The sequence below is a fragment of the Callithrix jacchus genome, chromosome 9 (genome assembly GCF_049354715.1).
Source record: "Callithrix jacchus isolate 240 chromosome 9, calJac240_pri, whole genome shotgun sequence".
NCBI lineage: Eukaryota > Metazoa > Chordata > Mammalia > Primates > Cebidae > Callithrix > Callithrix jacchus.
In genome coordinates, this window is record NC_133510.1 from 49,042,451 (window position 1) to 49,055,583 (window position 13,133).

General features: G+C 37.5%; 1 protein-coding gene across 3 annotated transcripts in view; it reads left to right on the forward strand.

Annotated features, from left to right (window-relative positions):
* The window catches only part of ST8SIA1 (ST8 alpha-N-acetyl-neuraminide alpha-2,8-sialyltransferase 1), a 150,601-nt gene that overhangs the window by 116,624 nt on the left and 20,844 nt on the right, over nt 1–13,133 (forward strand). Inside the window, exon 6 of one of the 3 annotated variants that reach the window (XM_054238285.2) lies at nt 1,151–1,219. The exons of the other annotated variants lie outside the window; for them this stretch is intronic. Within the exon in view, the coding sequence (XP_054094260.2) occupies nt 1,151–1,175 (25 nt within the window). The 3' untranslated portion in view covers nt 1,176–1,219. The remainder of the gene's footprint in view (nt 1–1,150; nt 1,220–13,133) is intronic. 3 annotated transcript variants of the gene reach the window in all.

Sequence of the window (13,133 nt, forward strand, 5' to 3'; positions counted from 1 at the left end):
AGCCAACCCTAGCCCCAAACCTTGCTGAAATACTAATAAACAATCTTAATCAAACCATTTACCTTAGACAAAAGTATAGTGATAGAAATTTTTACCCTGGCGCAGTAGACATAGCAATGTGAGGGAAAGATGAAAGAACTGAACCAAGCATTAAAAAGCAAAGACAAACCCTTATACCTTCTGCATAATGTATTGACTAGAAATAAATTTACACAGAGAATCATAGCCAAGTGCCCCAAAACCAGACAAGCTACTCAAGAACACCCGAAAGAGCACACCCACCTAAATGGCAACATAGTGGGAAGATTCACGAGTAGCAGTGACAAGGCTACCAAGCCTTGTGATAGCTGGTCCAAGATAGAATCTTAGTTCAACTTTAAACTTACCACAGAAACACTTAATCTCCCTGTAAGTTTGTTAGTCTAAAAGGTGACAGCTCTTTAGACCGTAGGAAACAACCTTCCTACAGAGAGTAAAAAATATTACCTCCATAGTTGGCCCAAAAGCAGCCACCAATTAAGAAAGCGTTCAAGCTCAACATCTATCTTAAATTCCAATCACTCTACTGAACTCCTGACATCACACTGGGCTAATCTATTACTTACATACGCCTTATTTATTCCATCTCAGTGACAATATTCCCCACATCTAATAATATGAAAATAAAATGACAATTCAAAACCACAAAACCCTTACTATTCCTCCCCCTACTTGTTATTTCTTCTACCTCCTCTTACCCATCTCTCCATTAATACTAACTGTAACTTCGAAATGTAGGTTAAATAAGACCAAGGGCCTTCAAAGCCCTTAGGAAGTTAATTATACTTAGTTTCTGTAACAGGCCTAAGGACTGCCAGATTCTATTCTGCATTGGTTGATACCACTTTAATTAAGCTAAGCCCTTGCTAGATTGGTGGAACTCAAACCCACGAAAATTTAACAGGTAAACACCCTAATCAACTGGCTTCAATCTACTTCTGTTGTTTGAGGAAGAAAGGCAGGAGAATCCCTGGCAGGATTGAAGCTGCTCCTTTGAATTTGCAATTCAACACAAGAAATCATCTCAGGGATGGTAAAAAGAGGCCTTGACCTCTGCCTTTAGATTTACAGTCTAATGCTTACTCAGTCATTTTATCTTTTTCCCAAAAAGGAGCCAAAAGGCTTTCCGGAGCTGAAACAGGACTGGGTCCACAGACAGAAGTACTTAATTACATTCCAGGTAAAATTAATGCAAAAAGACCCACATTTAGACATATTGTGATGAATTTTTACACTTCAAGGATAAGGAGAAAAACTCTACAAGCATCCAGTCAGAAAAACATGATTTACCTACAATGGAGTAAGAATCGAGGTAGCTTCAGAGTTTTTCCTATTACTAAATTTCAGGACAGATGTCGTGGTAAGTACCAAGATGTGAAGGGTATGATTCATTCTCTAGCCAAGTGGTCATTTATATATAATACAAGGGTTCAGAGAGGTTATTTCTCAAATACTCTTCTTGAATTTTTTGAATATAAAATATGTACTATATACATAGGTATTATGAATATGCACTACAGCTGAGAGCCAAATGCCCAAGAATAAGAAATTTGCAGTATAAGATACTGATAGTAATTCAAAAACAATTGGAAGTATGCAGATTGATATTGTGTGCTGGCAAACATTTCAAAACCAGCTCTGGGGTGGGGAGGAAAGCCTTCATTTGTAGTGTTTGCTGATATACATGGTGTAAGTACTGCCCCCGTGGCCAATTCAAGCTATCATTGTGATATTAATGTAGAGTTGGGGAGTAATAAAAGGTAAACTGAGGTACATTTTAAGAGTTTATTTGAGCAAACAGTGGGTTTTGCTTCACAAAGCACAAAACCAAAGGTGGCTTCAGGCTCTGCAGTGGGAATGCAAGGAGCAGGCTTTTTATAGGGTGAATGCTGAAATAAAGCAAGAAAACATTTGATTGGTAACAGTTACACAGTTGCCTTTTTTGGTCTGTCCTGCAAGAAAGTGCTTAGTTACATAACTGTAAGTTTGTTAGTTGGTGGCTTCTGATAAATTGAGCTTAGGTTTGTTTTTCTTTAATAGGCATTTATAAGAAATATTAATAGCTCAAGTTCTGTTTCACTTACGTTTGCAAATCAAGCAAGGTTAAGGTCGCTTATGAGTTCTCACTGGCTTTGTCGGCTTAGGAATCCCTCAGACCTGGTCTGCAGTTTAATTTACTTTAACAGGAGAAAAGCGAGTAAGTGGTCCTCACATGCCTGCTAGGATCCAGCCACTAGTAGGATCTAGATCTTAATAAGTAGGACCTGGACCAATTAATTCACTCTTTGAGCACAAAATAACTTAAATCTTCATCTTAGGCCGTATACCAAAATTAAGTGTATAATCATTTTATTAATTTCTTAGGGCTGCTACCACAAATTACCACAAACCAAGTGGTTTAAAATAACAGACATTTAATTTCTCAGAATTTTGGAGGCTAGAATTTTAAAATCAAGGTGTCAGCAAGGTCAGGCTCTCTGTGAAGTTTCCAGGGCCCTAGAGGAGGATCCTTCCTTCCGTTGTCCTGGCTTCTGACGGTGTCTAACAGTCTGTAGCTTTCCTGGCTGATAGACTCAGCACTCCATCTCTGCCTCTGTCCTCACACAGTATTCTTCCTATGTATGATCTGTGTCGCTGTTTTTTCTTTTTACAAGGCTGCTAGTTATTGGATCAGGGCCCACCCTAATGTGCTGTGGCCTCACTTTAACTTAACTATTATATCTACCAAGATCCTGTTTCTAAATAAAATCATATTCTGAAGTTCTGGGTGGATGTGAACTTTGTGGGGACCAGTATAAGATTTGACCCAAGAGAAGGATTCACACATTAAATGTAAGAAACGTACCACAAAAATAAAAAGGATTAGTGTAAATACTTACTGGTCTTGAAGATAGAGTACTTTCTGCTGGCAGAAATCAAAGAAAAATGATTTATACATTAGACTCCAAAAATTTTAAATTTGCTCTTGTCAAAAACATAAACAAAATCTAAAAACCAGCAATTATTTGGGAAAAAAATGGCATCAGATATAACAAGATAAAGTATAAATAGGGAGGTGTAGTGGCAAGTGCTTGTAATCTCAGCACTTTGGGAGGCCAACGTGGGTGAAACCCCATAGCTACTAAAAAATATAAAAATTGACTAAGCCTGGTGGTGGTCATCTGTAATCCTAGCTACTCAGGAGGCTGAGGCAGGAGACTCGCTTGAACCCAGGAGCGGTGAGCAGAGATTGTGCCATTGCACTCCAGCCTGGGTGACAGAGCAAGACTCCATCTCAAAAAAAAAAGTATAAATATATTTTTTATATATTTGTAAAGATGTTATGTAAAAAAAGCTATGAAAAATACTGTAGTCTCAGGAGATAATTGCATGTCACAAAGGAGTAAATACAGATGGTTTGTAAAATTAATAAATATTCAGTCATATTAATAATGAAATGTATTCACATTAGAGCTGGAAGCAAATTATCTATTTTTAACTGCCAAAGTGGCAAAAGTAAAAAGAAATGAGAACAATGCTGCTGTATATTCTCATGCACTGCTAGTGGGAGGATAAATTAGTACAACTTTTCTTTTAGGAAAACAAAAGAATTGACATACATCAAGAATCTTGAAAATGTTCCTACCTTTTGAATTCACAATAACACTTCTAAAAAAGTCAGAAAGTAAGAATCTAGCAATGTATAAAGGATAAAGATGTAGAAAGCAAAAGAAGATAGAGCAGAACTAAGTATTATCCGGCACAATTAGAAACATTCTATTGTGAAGGGTATTGAAGAGAGTACAATTCATTCTAACTAGCCTAAGCAGAAAGGGGTTTATTTAAAGGGATTTTACAGCTGTTGGGAGGGTGAAGAAATAGATTCTTGATTAAGGAAATGGAAAACAACTCCAAAAGCTAAACGACAGAACGTCTCTGGCAATCAATAGACTGCAGAATCAGTCAGAATCAGAATCCCTGCCACACTGGGAAGCCACAACTTCAGCTGCTCACTCCAGACTCATGCTGCTTGAATCAGAATCTGGCTTGAAAAATGGATCTCTGTCTCCTCATTTAACCCAGTTCAGAAGTCAAGACTCACACAGGTACATCACATTGGCTAAGCCAGCATCACAGCAGGAACCCCGCCTGTAAAGAAGTCTGAGAAAGGCAGTTCTTAGCTTTCCCACTTTGGACTACAGGAAGACACATAAAGAGGTTTAAATGAATATTTAGTGATCCAGCCCATATCTGCACCATACTCTAAACATTCAAATTATAAGAGATGTATTCAATGGCTTTAAATGACTCAGAAATACTTTTAATTAAACATTTTTTAAAAAGCATGGAATAGAAGCATAATTCATGATTTCATCTATGAAAAATATAGAGAACAAACACTTGAGAACTATGTCAGTGCGTTAAACACTTGCATGAAACTATAGGAGTTGTTATTTTTCTTAATTATACCTTTTACGTTTCCTAAAATGAACATAAATTAATTTTATAATTCTCAGTTCCCATCAAAACAAGCGTATGTTTGTTAAATAAATGAAGTATTGAGAACATGAATGAAAAGAAAATAAATATATCTATGGCAGTTTCTTTTGCTGTTTTAGGGTTTGAAGAGATCCAAATAGGCTTGTTAATTTCCCTCTAAATTTGGTTTTTTTACATGAGCCGTGAGTTGTAGCTGCTGAAGAAATACCATAGGTAGCACAGGCTAGTCATTTAGACTTGAATTTAGCGGTATTCGTGTATTTATGTGTTTCTCTTGGGTAATCTATAAATATATATGTGTGTGTATATATATTTCTATTAAAGTATATGACTATTTAGGATCTTATTTAATATTAAAATGTAAAGAAACTAATTTTATTTTTCAATCACAAATAAATCAATAATTGCTTCCAAACAAAATGAAAACCCAGAGATACAATATATATGTATAGAGTATATAAATATATATGGTCTTTTTCTAGTTAACTGTCAATAAGATTACTTACATTTCTCTCACATAGAGTGCTACTTTTAATTAATATATCATCAGTATATTGAATGAATACTTTTTACTGCTTGTCAACTGTGATAAAAATAATAAGTTCTTCAATGTCGTTTCTCTCACTTCCTTAAGCATTAGAGATTTTTGCTTTGGAAAATTAGAGATTTTCTAAAGTAAATCCATTACCAAAATAAAAATTCTCCAGTAGAGTGAAAGGTTAATTTCCACAATTTTTCTTCATGAGGCAGCTTCTCTTGCTGAGCATGTGTGGACCAAGCTTTTCAACTTAGCATATGATCCAGCACTACAATTCCCTTGGAGATATGAGGGATGATTTTTTTTTTTTTTTTGAGACAGAGTCTTGCTCTGTCGCCAGGTGCCAGGCTGAAGTGCAGTGGCACGATCTTGGCTCACTGCAACCTCTGCCTCCTGGGTTCAAGCAATTCTCCTGCCTCAGCCTCCCGAGTAGCTGGGACTACAGGTGCACGCCACCATGCCCAGCTAATATTTGTATTTTAGTATAGACAGGGTTTCACCATGTTGGCCAGGATGGTCTCGATCTCTTGACCTTGTGATCCACCCGCCTTGGCCTCTGAGCGATGATTTAACTGACCACTTCATTACAAGAAATTCCCTCAGTGTGATGCTAAAAGTTGTGGACTAATGTGTAAAATTTACCTAATAATAAAACATATTAAGTAAGTTAATTTACTTACTTAAATTTGTTAAATAAGTTAATACACTTTTTTGAAACATTCTCTTAATATAAATATATTTGGTTTCTTATCCTAACACATTGCAGTTATAGGACACACTATTCCAGGGCAGGCACAGTGGCTCATGCCTATAATCCCAGCACTTTGGGAGGCCAAGACTGGCAGATCATGAGGTTAGGAGTTCAAGACCAGCCTGACCAACATGGTGAAACCCCAACTCTACTAAAAGTACAAAACTTAGCCAGGTGTGGTGGTGCGTGCACCTGTAATCCCAGCTACTCAGGAGGCTTAAACCTGGGAGGCTGAGGTTGCAGTGAGCCGAGATGGCACTATTGCACTCCGGCCTAGGCGACAGAGTGAGACTCTGTCTCACAAATAATAAATAAATAAATACTCCAATGTGCATTGTATTGTGCAGCTTTTTAACTTTCTTTTCCGTTTTTGAGAAATGGGTGAAGAATGGTGGTATTCTAGAGAGACATTTTAGAGAGATAGGAGAATGACTACAGCATATACATGTAACATATGAAATTCATTATTCAAAATACTTTTTAGTCTAGGCAGACAGTAACTGAGGAGACATAGAAATGAAAGAAATTACTATTTGCCCTATGTCTAATATAGGTATAAGCAAGGAAAAGATTTATTTAAAAAGCTGATGTAATCGACTAACACTTGAATCACAATGTGAAATGAAAATAGATGTTCTGTTTTCAACAATTGTAATATAATTAACTCTTAGGGTCTGTTTTTACTTAGCCAGTGAATCAACTGTTTTGCAGTCTACTGTGGCTTGTTTGGGGCTGTTTGCAGCTCATGATTTAAAGAATTGAAGGTGAAATGATTGTATAATTTAGTCCTTGAAATTGAAGAGAGCAAGTGAGACATTTCTTCTCACCTCCTCTTCTTTGTTATTTTCTACACTTTGCTATTTCTTTCTTCATCTTTGTTGATTGTGGTAGATAAATAATGGGATGAGTGATAGGAAGGAAGATGATTTTTGTTCTTTTTCTCTTTTTGTATCTCAACCTCTTTATCACACAAGTTTTAGATTGCCTATTTTATGTTCGCACTTGTTTTTGGTAATACTTTTTGATTTACCTCCTCTTCCTCTTGTCCTTTTGTTTCCTATTCCTCCGTTCTCCTTTTTCCCTTTCTTCTCCATCTGTCCTCACTCATCATTTTTTTCTTTCCAAGTAATGGTATAAATTGGAAAGCTGGGGTAGTGGTATTGCTGGAGGGCAGGGTGGGTGTCTGAAATAACTGCATGCTTCTCTAAGGAGACTGGCGGCCTAGGTGGGAGCCATCTTGGTGTTAGAAGAGAATGAAAAATGACTGAAGGGAATTCCCAGGGATGGACTTGAGATGCTACCTCCAGTTCTCCATAGCCTGCATGTGATATTTTGGGAACTGTGACATTTCCACACTTCCAATATGTAGAAAAACACTAAAAGTACTGACGGAGCAGAAAGGGCCCAAGGCAGAGAAAAGACAGCCAAGGATGACTGGAACAACAGAGAAGGTTCAGCATTCTGGTTGTCAGCTTGGTGTCCAGAAGAACAAAACGTACCAGCCATGCAGACACTACCAGTGCCAGGTCCCAAGGACAAGCTCAGATCAACTTCACCACGTTGGAGACAACATATGGATCCACTATTTCTGTGAGGATCCTTGAAGGGAGAGGAGGGGAAGGAAATACCAGCCCTGAAGGAGTTTGCATTTTAAATGAATGAAATATATGCCTCCAACATTATTTTTACTTTGAAAGACACTGAATTGCTTTTAACTGGCAAATTTAAGGTTTCCTTTCTGCCGTCCATGAGGATGGGAACCTTAGAGCAAGATGAAGGCAGTTGCAGGGAGAAAGAGTTAGACTTTTGCACATGTGAGTTGTGTATAAATTTTCGGTTCTGCTATTAGGAGTGTGTATACGAAAGACAGAAATCAGTATGTTAATTGAGGTTAACTCTGAATGGTGGAAGTGTTAGGTGGTTATTGTTTTACTTTTCCTTCTCTCTCTCTCTCTTATTGAATATACATTTATTAAACATTGTCCCTCTGCCAAACATACTCCTTTGGTGCTTATTTTTATTTCTAAATTCCTCTACTAATAAAATATTTCTATGTTTTACTTTTGTGAAGAGGAAGACATAAGTCACTGTTATTTAAAAATAAATCTATCCTACCCATTCACTGTGGTATTTGAGTGATACGTGTCCCACCATGTGAGTTGTAAACAAGGCCTTGGAGTTGACTCTTCTGTTCCTCAGTATATGTTTTTGAGGTTAGTTAAATGTAAGTTCCAAGGTTTTTAGGAATGGTTTTGCTGGAGTTACATAGAACTTACTCCCATGCAAGCCTTTTCATTCACAATTTTAGGCTATGTCGTGGTTACATACAAACCAGAACTGTTTTGATCTTCGGAAGTGAAGCAAGTTTGCAGAGTGTTATGGTACTCTGACTCAAGTGATCATACCAAAACTGGATTCGAAAGGTTCATGTGAAAGTCACAGTCAAATCTGGTAGTTGGTTCTTTTTTAAAATAATGATTTCTCTATGTGGGTGGAGTTTTTATCACATCAAATTCAATGGAAATTCATTGCAGATGGATCATGGGCACCCTGGCATGATGTGTTATAGCAGCTTCTTAAAGTAGTCATTGCAAGGTGTAGGTGGCAGGCACGTGCCAGTGAGATATTTCCATTTGCTTTCCCATAACTAGCAAATACCCTCTCTAGCAGCCTTAAAGATCCTGTAAATGATTAGTTCATGATGATTCCATTTTTGTTTTTTACATAAAAATTAGCCAGGCGTCATGGTGTGCACCTGTAGTCCTAGCTACTTGGGAGGCTGAGAAAGGAGACTTGCATGATGATTCCATCTTAAGAAATCCTCCACAACAAGGTTCCCCAAATTAGGCTTGCGGTAGCCAACAATCAACCTGCCAAGTGACCTGACCAAAGGCAAAGTGAGTGGAATATTAAGTCCTCTCTTGTTCCTTCAGACATAGTCTGAGCCCTGGGAAATGGTTTCAGGTGCCCTCAACTCCACCCTGTCCTGCTCCAAGTGCAGCTGATGCCCCCTTCCACTGCTGCATACCAAGAGAAGGATCCCCATCTTCACACCCTTCCCAGGTTTTCAGTTTGAGTTTATGGCACAAAAGAAAATTCCAAATTACTCCTGAACTTTTAAAATGAAGGATAATCAAAGAGATTATAGCGATATCCTATCCATATAACTATAGAAATATAATAAAATTAAAACATGGTATAATTTAGATTTGTGGTATATTATTGGCAAGAACTTTTAATAAAATGATTGTATAATGAAATTCATCATTAATTAAATAAATATGATATCCATAATAAATGTGTAATATATTAAAACTTTCAATGATAATGCAAATAATTCTATCAGTTGTTATAGAGTATAGAGAGGGCACAGCTAAGTTCTTTGTCATAAAATAAAGATATATTTTATAATATTTTGGTGGGATTCCATTCTCTTATAAAACTCTGCTTATATTTACCTTGTTTCTTTTTGATTATAGAAAAGAGATTCTCTGATATTCCCTTTCTGCTCTAAATGAGTCTCTGACAAAGCACAAGAAATTCATCATTTTCACTGGTCCCTGCACTTATTATTCCTTGTTATATCGTTTTTATTCTATTTTATTTATTTATTTTTTTAGACCGAGTCTCACTCTGTTGCCCAGAGGGGAGTGCAGTGGCTCAATCTCAGCTCACTGCAACCTCTACCTCCCTGGTACAAGTGATCCTCCTGCCTCGGCCTCTTGAGTAGCTGAGATTGCAGATGCCTGCCACCACATCTGGTTAATTTTTGCATTTTTAGTAGAGATGAGGTTTTGCCATATTGACCAGGCTGGTATTGAACCCCTGACCTCAGGTGATTATCCCCCCTTGGCCTCCCAAAGTGTTGGGATTACAGGGATGAGCCACCGCCCCCAGCCTATTTTATTTATTTATTTATTTATTTATTTATTTTTTTTTTGAGACAGAGTCTCGCTCTGCCACCCAGGCTGGAGTGCAATGGCATGCTTTCTGCTTACTTCAACCTCTGCCTCTCAGGTTCAAGCAGTTCTCATATCTCAGCCTCCTGAGTAACTGGGATTATGGGCACCTGCCACCACGCCTGGCTAATTTTTGTATTTTTTGTAGAGACGGGGTTTTGCTATGATGGGCATGCTGGTCTTAAACTCCTGGCTTCAAGTGATCTGCCCGTCAGACTCCCAAAGTGCTGGGATTATAGGCATGAGTCACTGGGCCTATTTCTTGTTATTTCTAAGTGTTCACTGACAGTTTGGAATATCCCTCACATGTTTAAATTTTATTTCACAAAACAATGAGAAATGAACGTTTACATTCATCTCACTATTCCGGTAAGGCCTATATAAATAAATGTACGGTCATACCAAGCCTAGGAAGTGGTTTTCTATTAATTTATAACTTGGTTCCTTGGAGATAATGCTTATTTCTTTGAAAAGGTTCATTTAAGATTCAAATTTTCATTACTTGCTCTTGCAAAGAGGAGAGTAACAATGATGATGATGAAAGCTAGGAGTCGTAAGGCTTATTAAGTGCCAGGCCCTCTTCTAAGTGTGTTATACATATGAACTCATCTAGTTCTCACAACAGCCCTATGAACTAGATGCTATTATTTTTTTTTTCAGATGAGAAAATTGAGGTATAAAGAAATGAAGTAACCAGCTTAAGATTGTGCAATTTGCCTGGGGAAAAGGCAGAACATACAGGCTTCTCAAAATACCTTCTCTAAAATTTGAAACCACATTTGAGACAATCGTCTATATTAGACACAAATACACATGGAAAAATCAATGGGTTCTCCAAAATACTAGATCTACTTTTAAAAATATAAGATATTGCTTTATGCCATCATCTCCATTGTTTTTTACTTAAATTGTAATAGCCTGTGGATTAGAATATAGCTCACTTAATTTTATGTCTCAAAATAAATTAATATCTGTTTTTAAAGTTTAGTATGGCTTTAATTTCATATCAAGAAACTTAAACAAATAAATTGCTGTTCTGAGAACTTCCAAAGGGAGAGACCATAAGAGGTAAACACCTATGGTCAAAACAACAGCAAGTACAGTTTTATTTGTCCTGGAAAAAAATGAGATTTTTCTAAATGATTCCTGAAATTAAAAATGATTGTGTGATTTGTGGAAAGTGTGATGTTTCTTAGAAATTACCATATTCTGTTTACAAGAAAATGAACTAGCGTCTAATGAGAGATTTGTATTTAAGGGTGCTATTCAGTTCCTCATTACCCATTTTCTGGTTTCAGGCAGGAAAACAGCTTGTATGAAAGCCAGTGGTAGAAAATGTTGCATGACAAATGTGACAGCAATCCAAAGTATCTCTAATGTTATCTTGGTATTCCTCAAAAAAGAAATAGCATGTTTTGCTTTTCCCATGGCATATTTTGGTAAGAATTAAATGCACTTTGTGACAAAGATACAAAAATGCTTAGAAATTCACTCATTTCATTATGCATTTGTTTGTTCAACAAATATTTATTAGATACTGCATTGTGTCCAGCATACTATTAGCCTTAGGGGACACCAAGGTAAAGGGCATTAGTCTTTTCTGAAAGAATTCAGTAAAGAAGATCTAAAACTTAAGAGATAAAGATACAACAAGGTGACAAGTACCTTGATAAAAATAAAGTGCTAAGGGAGCACCAAGTTAGATACCTAATCCAGGCTTAGGGTCATGGAAAACTTTTTATAGTAGATGCCATGAGTTGAGTCCTGAAAGATTAGTAGGAATTAGCAGGGCCAAGGGGGCATTCAATTTAGACAGAACAAGTAGCATGTGCAACAGCTTAGAGGCTTCAGCGAGCATGACCCTTTTGATGAACACCACGTAATTGGGCAGGGTAGGGGTAGGGATTGCTGACGAGCAGTGGCAAGAAGAAAGGCAGGGATTATATCACCAAGCCCTTCAAATATCTGGGTTGCTTGGACTTTACCTGAAGATGAGAAGTTCTTGAAGAATGCCCCCTTTGACAAGAAGTGACATGGTCAAATTGGGCTTGGGACAGTTCCTTGGGGAGCATTGAGAATTATGTGTTGGAGAATGAGCAATTACAAATAATATGAAGAGGCTTGATGGTAACCTGAAATTAAATTATGGTACTGAGGATATGCATTAGTTAGGATTGGCCAACTGCCATGATAAACTTCCCCAAACCTTCGTGACTTAATACAGTAAAATGTTCTTTCTCATCCTGATACAATTTGAGGTTACACAAAGAAGGGGAATGGTTCTATTCTACACTGTCATTTATGGACCCCAAATTCTTCCATCCAGTGGTTCCACCATTACCTTAGGGCTATAGAGTCCTTGAATAAATCCTGTGGTTGTTGACAGAAGATTCTACTGTTGCAGACTAAGGACACAACTGTCTTTGACCTGCAAACTGACTATTTTATGTGGCTCAGGCTGTAATACTATAATAGATAGAGAAATGGAAAGATACACTTAAGCGATGCTATGAAAATGGAACTTTGTGACCAATCGGGTATAGAAGTTGCAGGAAAGGGAAGAATATATGTTTTTAGTTTGGTTGAGTCACTGGTGGATTGTTGTGCAATCTTTTCATTGCAAGGAATATGGTTGTTGCAATAGATATTGGAGGAAAGATGGGAGTTTGTGATGCTTCCCACAGATCTCCACAGGACTGACTCTCTAACTTTCTTTAAACCTGCGTTAAAATGTCACCCTAAACAAAATAGCAACACTCTCACTCTCCATTTTCTTATTATCCCACTTTATTCTCTTCATAGCACTTCCCACATATTGTTCATTTTTTGGTTTACTGGTTGTCTCTTCTTACTTGAATGAAAGCTCTGTGACGGCAGAGACTTGGTCACTATTGTTCACTGCTACATCCCTCAGTGCATAGAACAGCATCTGGTACATGATAGGTACTCAATAAATAATTGCCAAGAGCGTGAATGAATCCAAATGAAATTGGCCAGTGGAATAAGGTTTTCAAGAGAGTATGGGTGACGTGAGAGAAGAAATCAGCCATTGAGAAAAGGAAAGAGACTGGGAAGTAACTAGAGAAAGATGTACTTCTGAGCAAATTTTTCTTTGTTGTTAGTTTTCAGTTGGGGGAGACGTGGGAAAGAGCCTATATGGAGGAAGGAGCCAGTGAGATGGAGTGGGTAAAGAGAATGATGTAGACCAGGGCCTGCAGAAGGTGAGAAGGAACCCAGACTACAGGAGAATTAATTCATATAGGATAGGAGGGATGTGTCTTCCACTCTGGGACAAGCTACACAGCAAAATTAAAAGAGCATTGGATCAAGTGTCAGGTTGATCTGAGTTGGAAGCTAGAGTCTATTA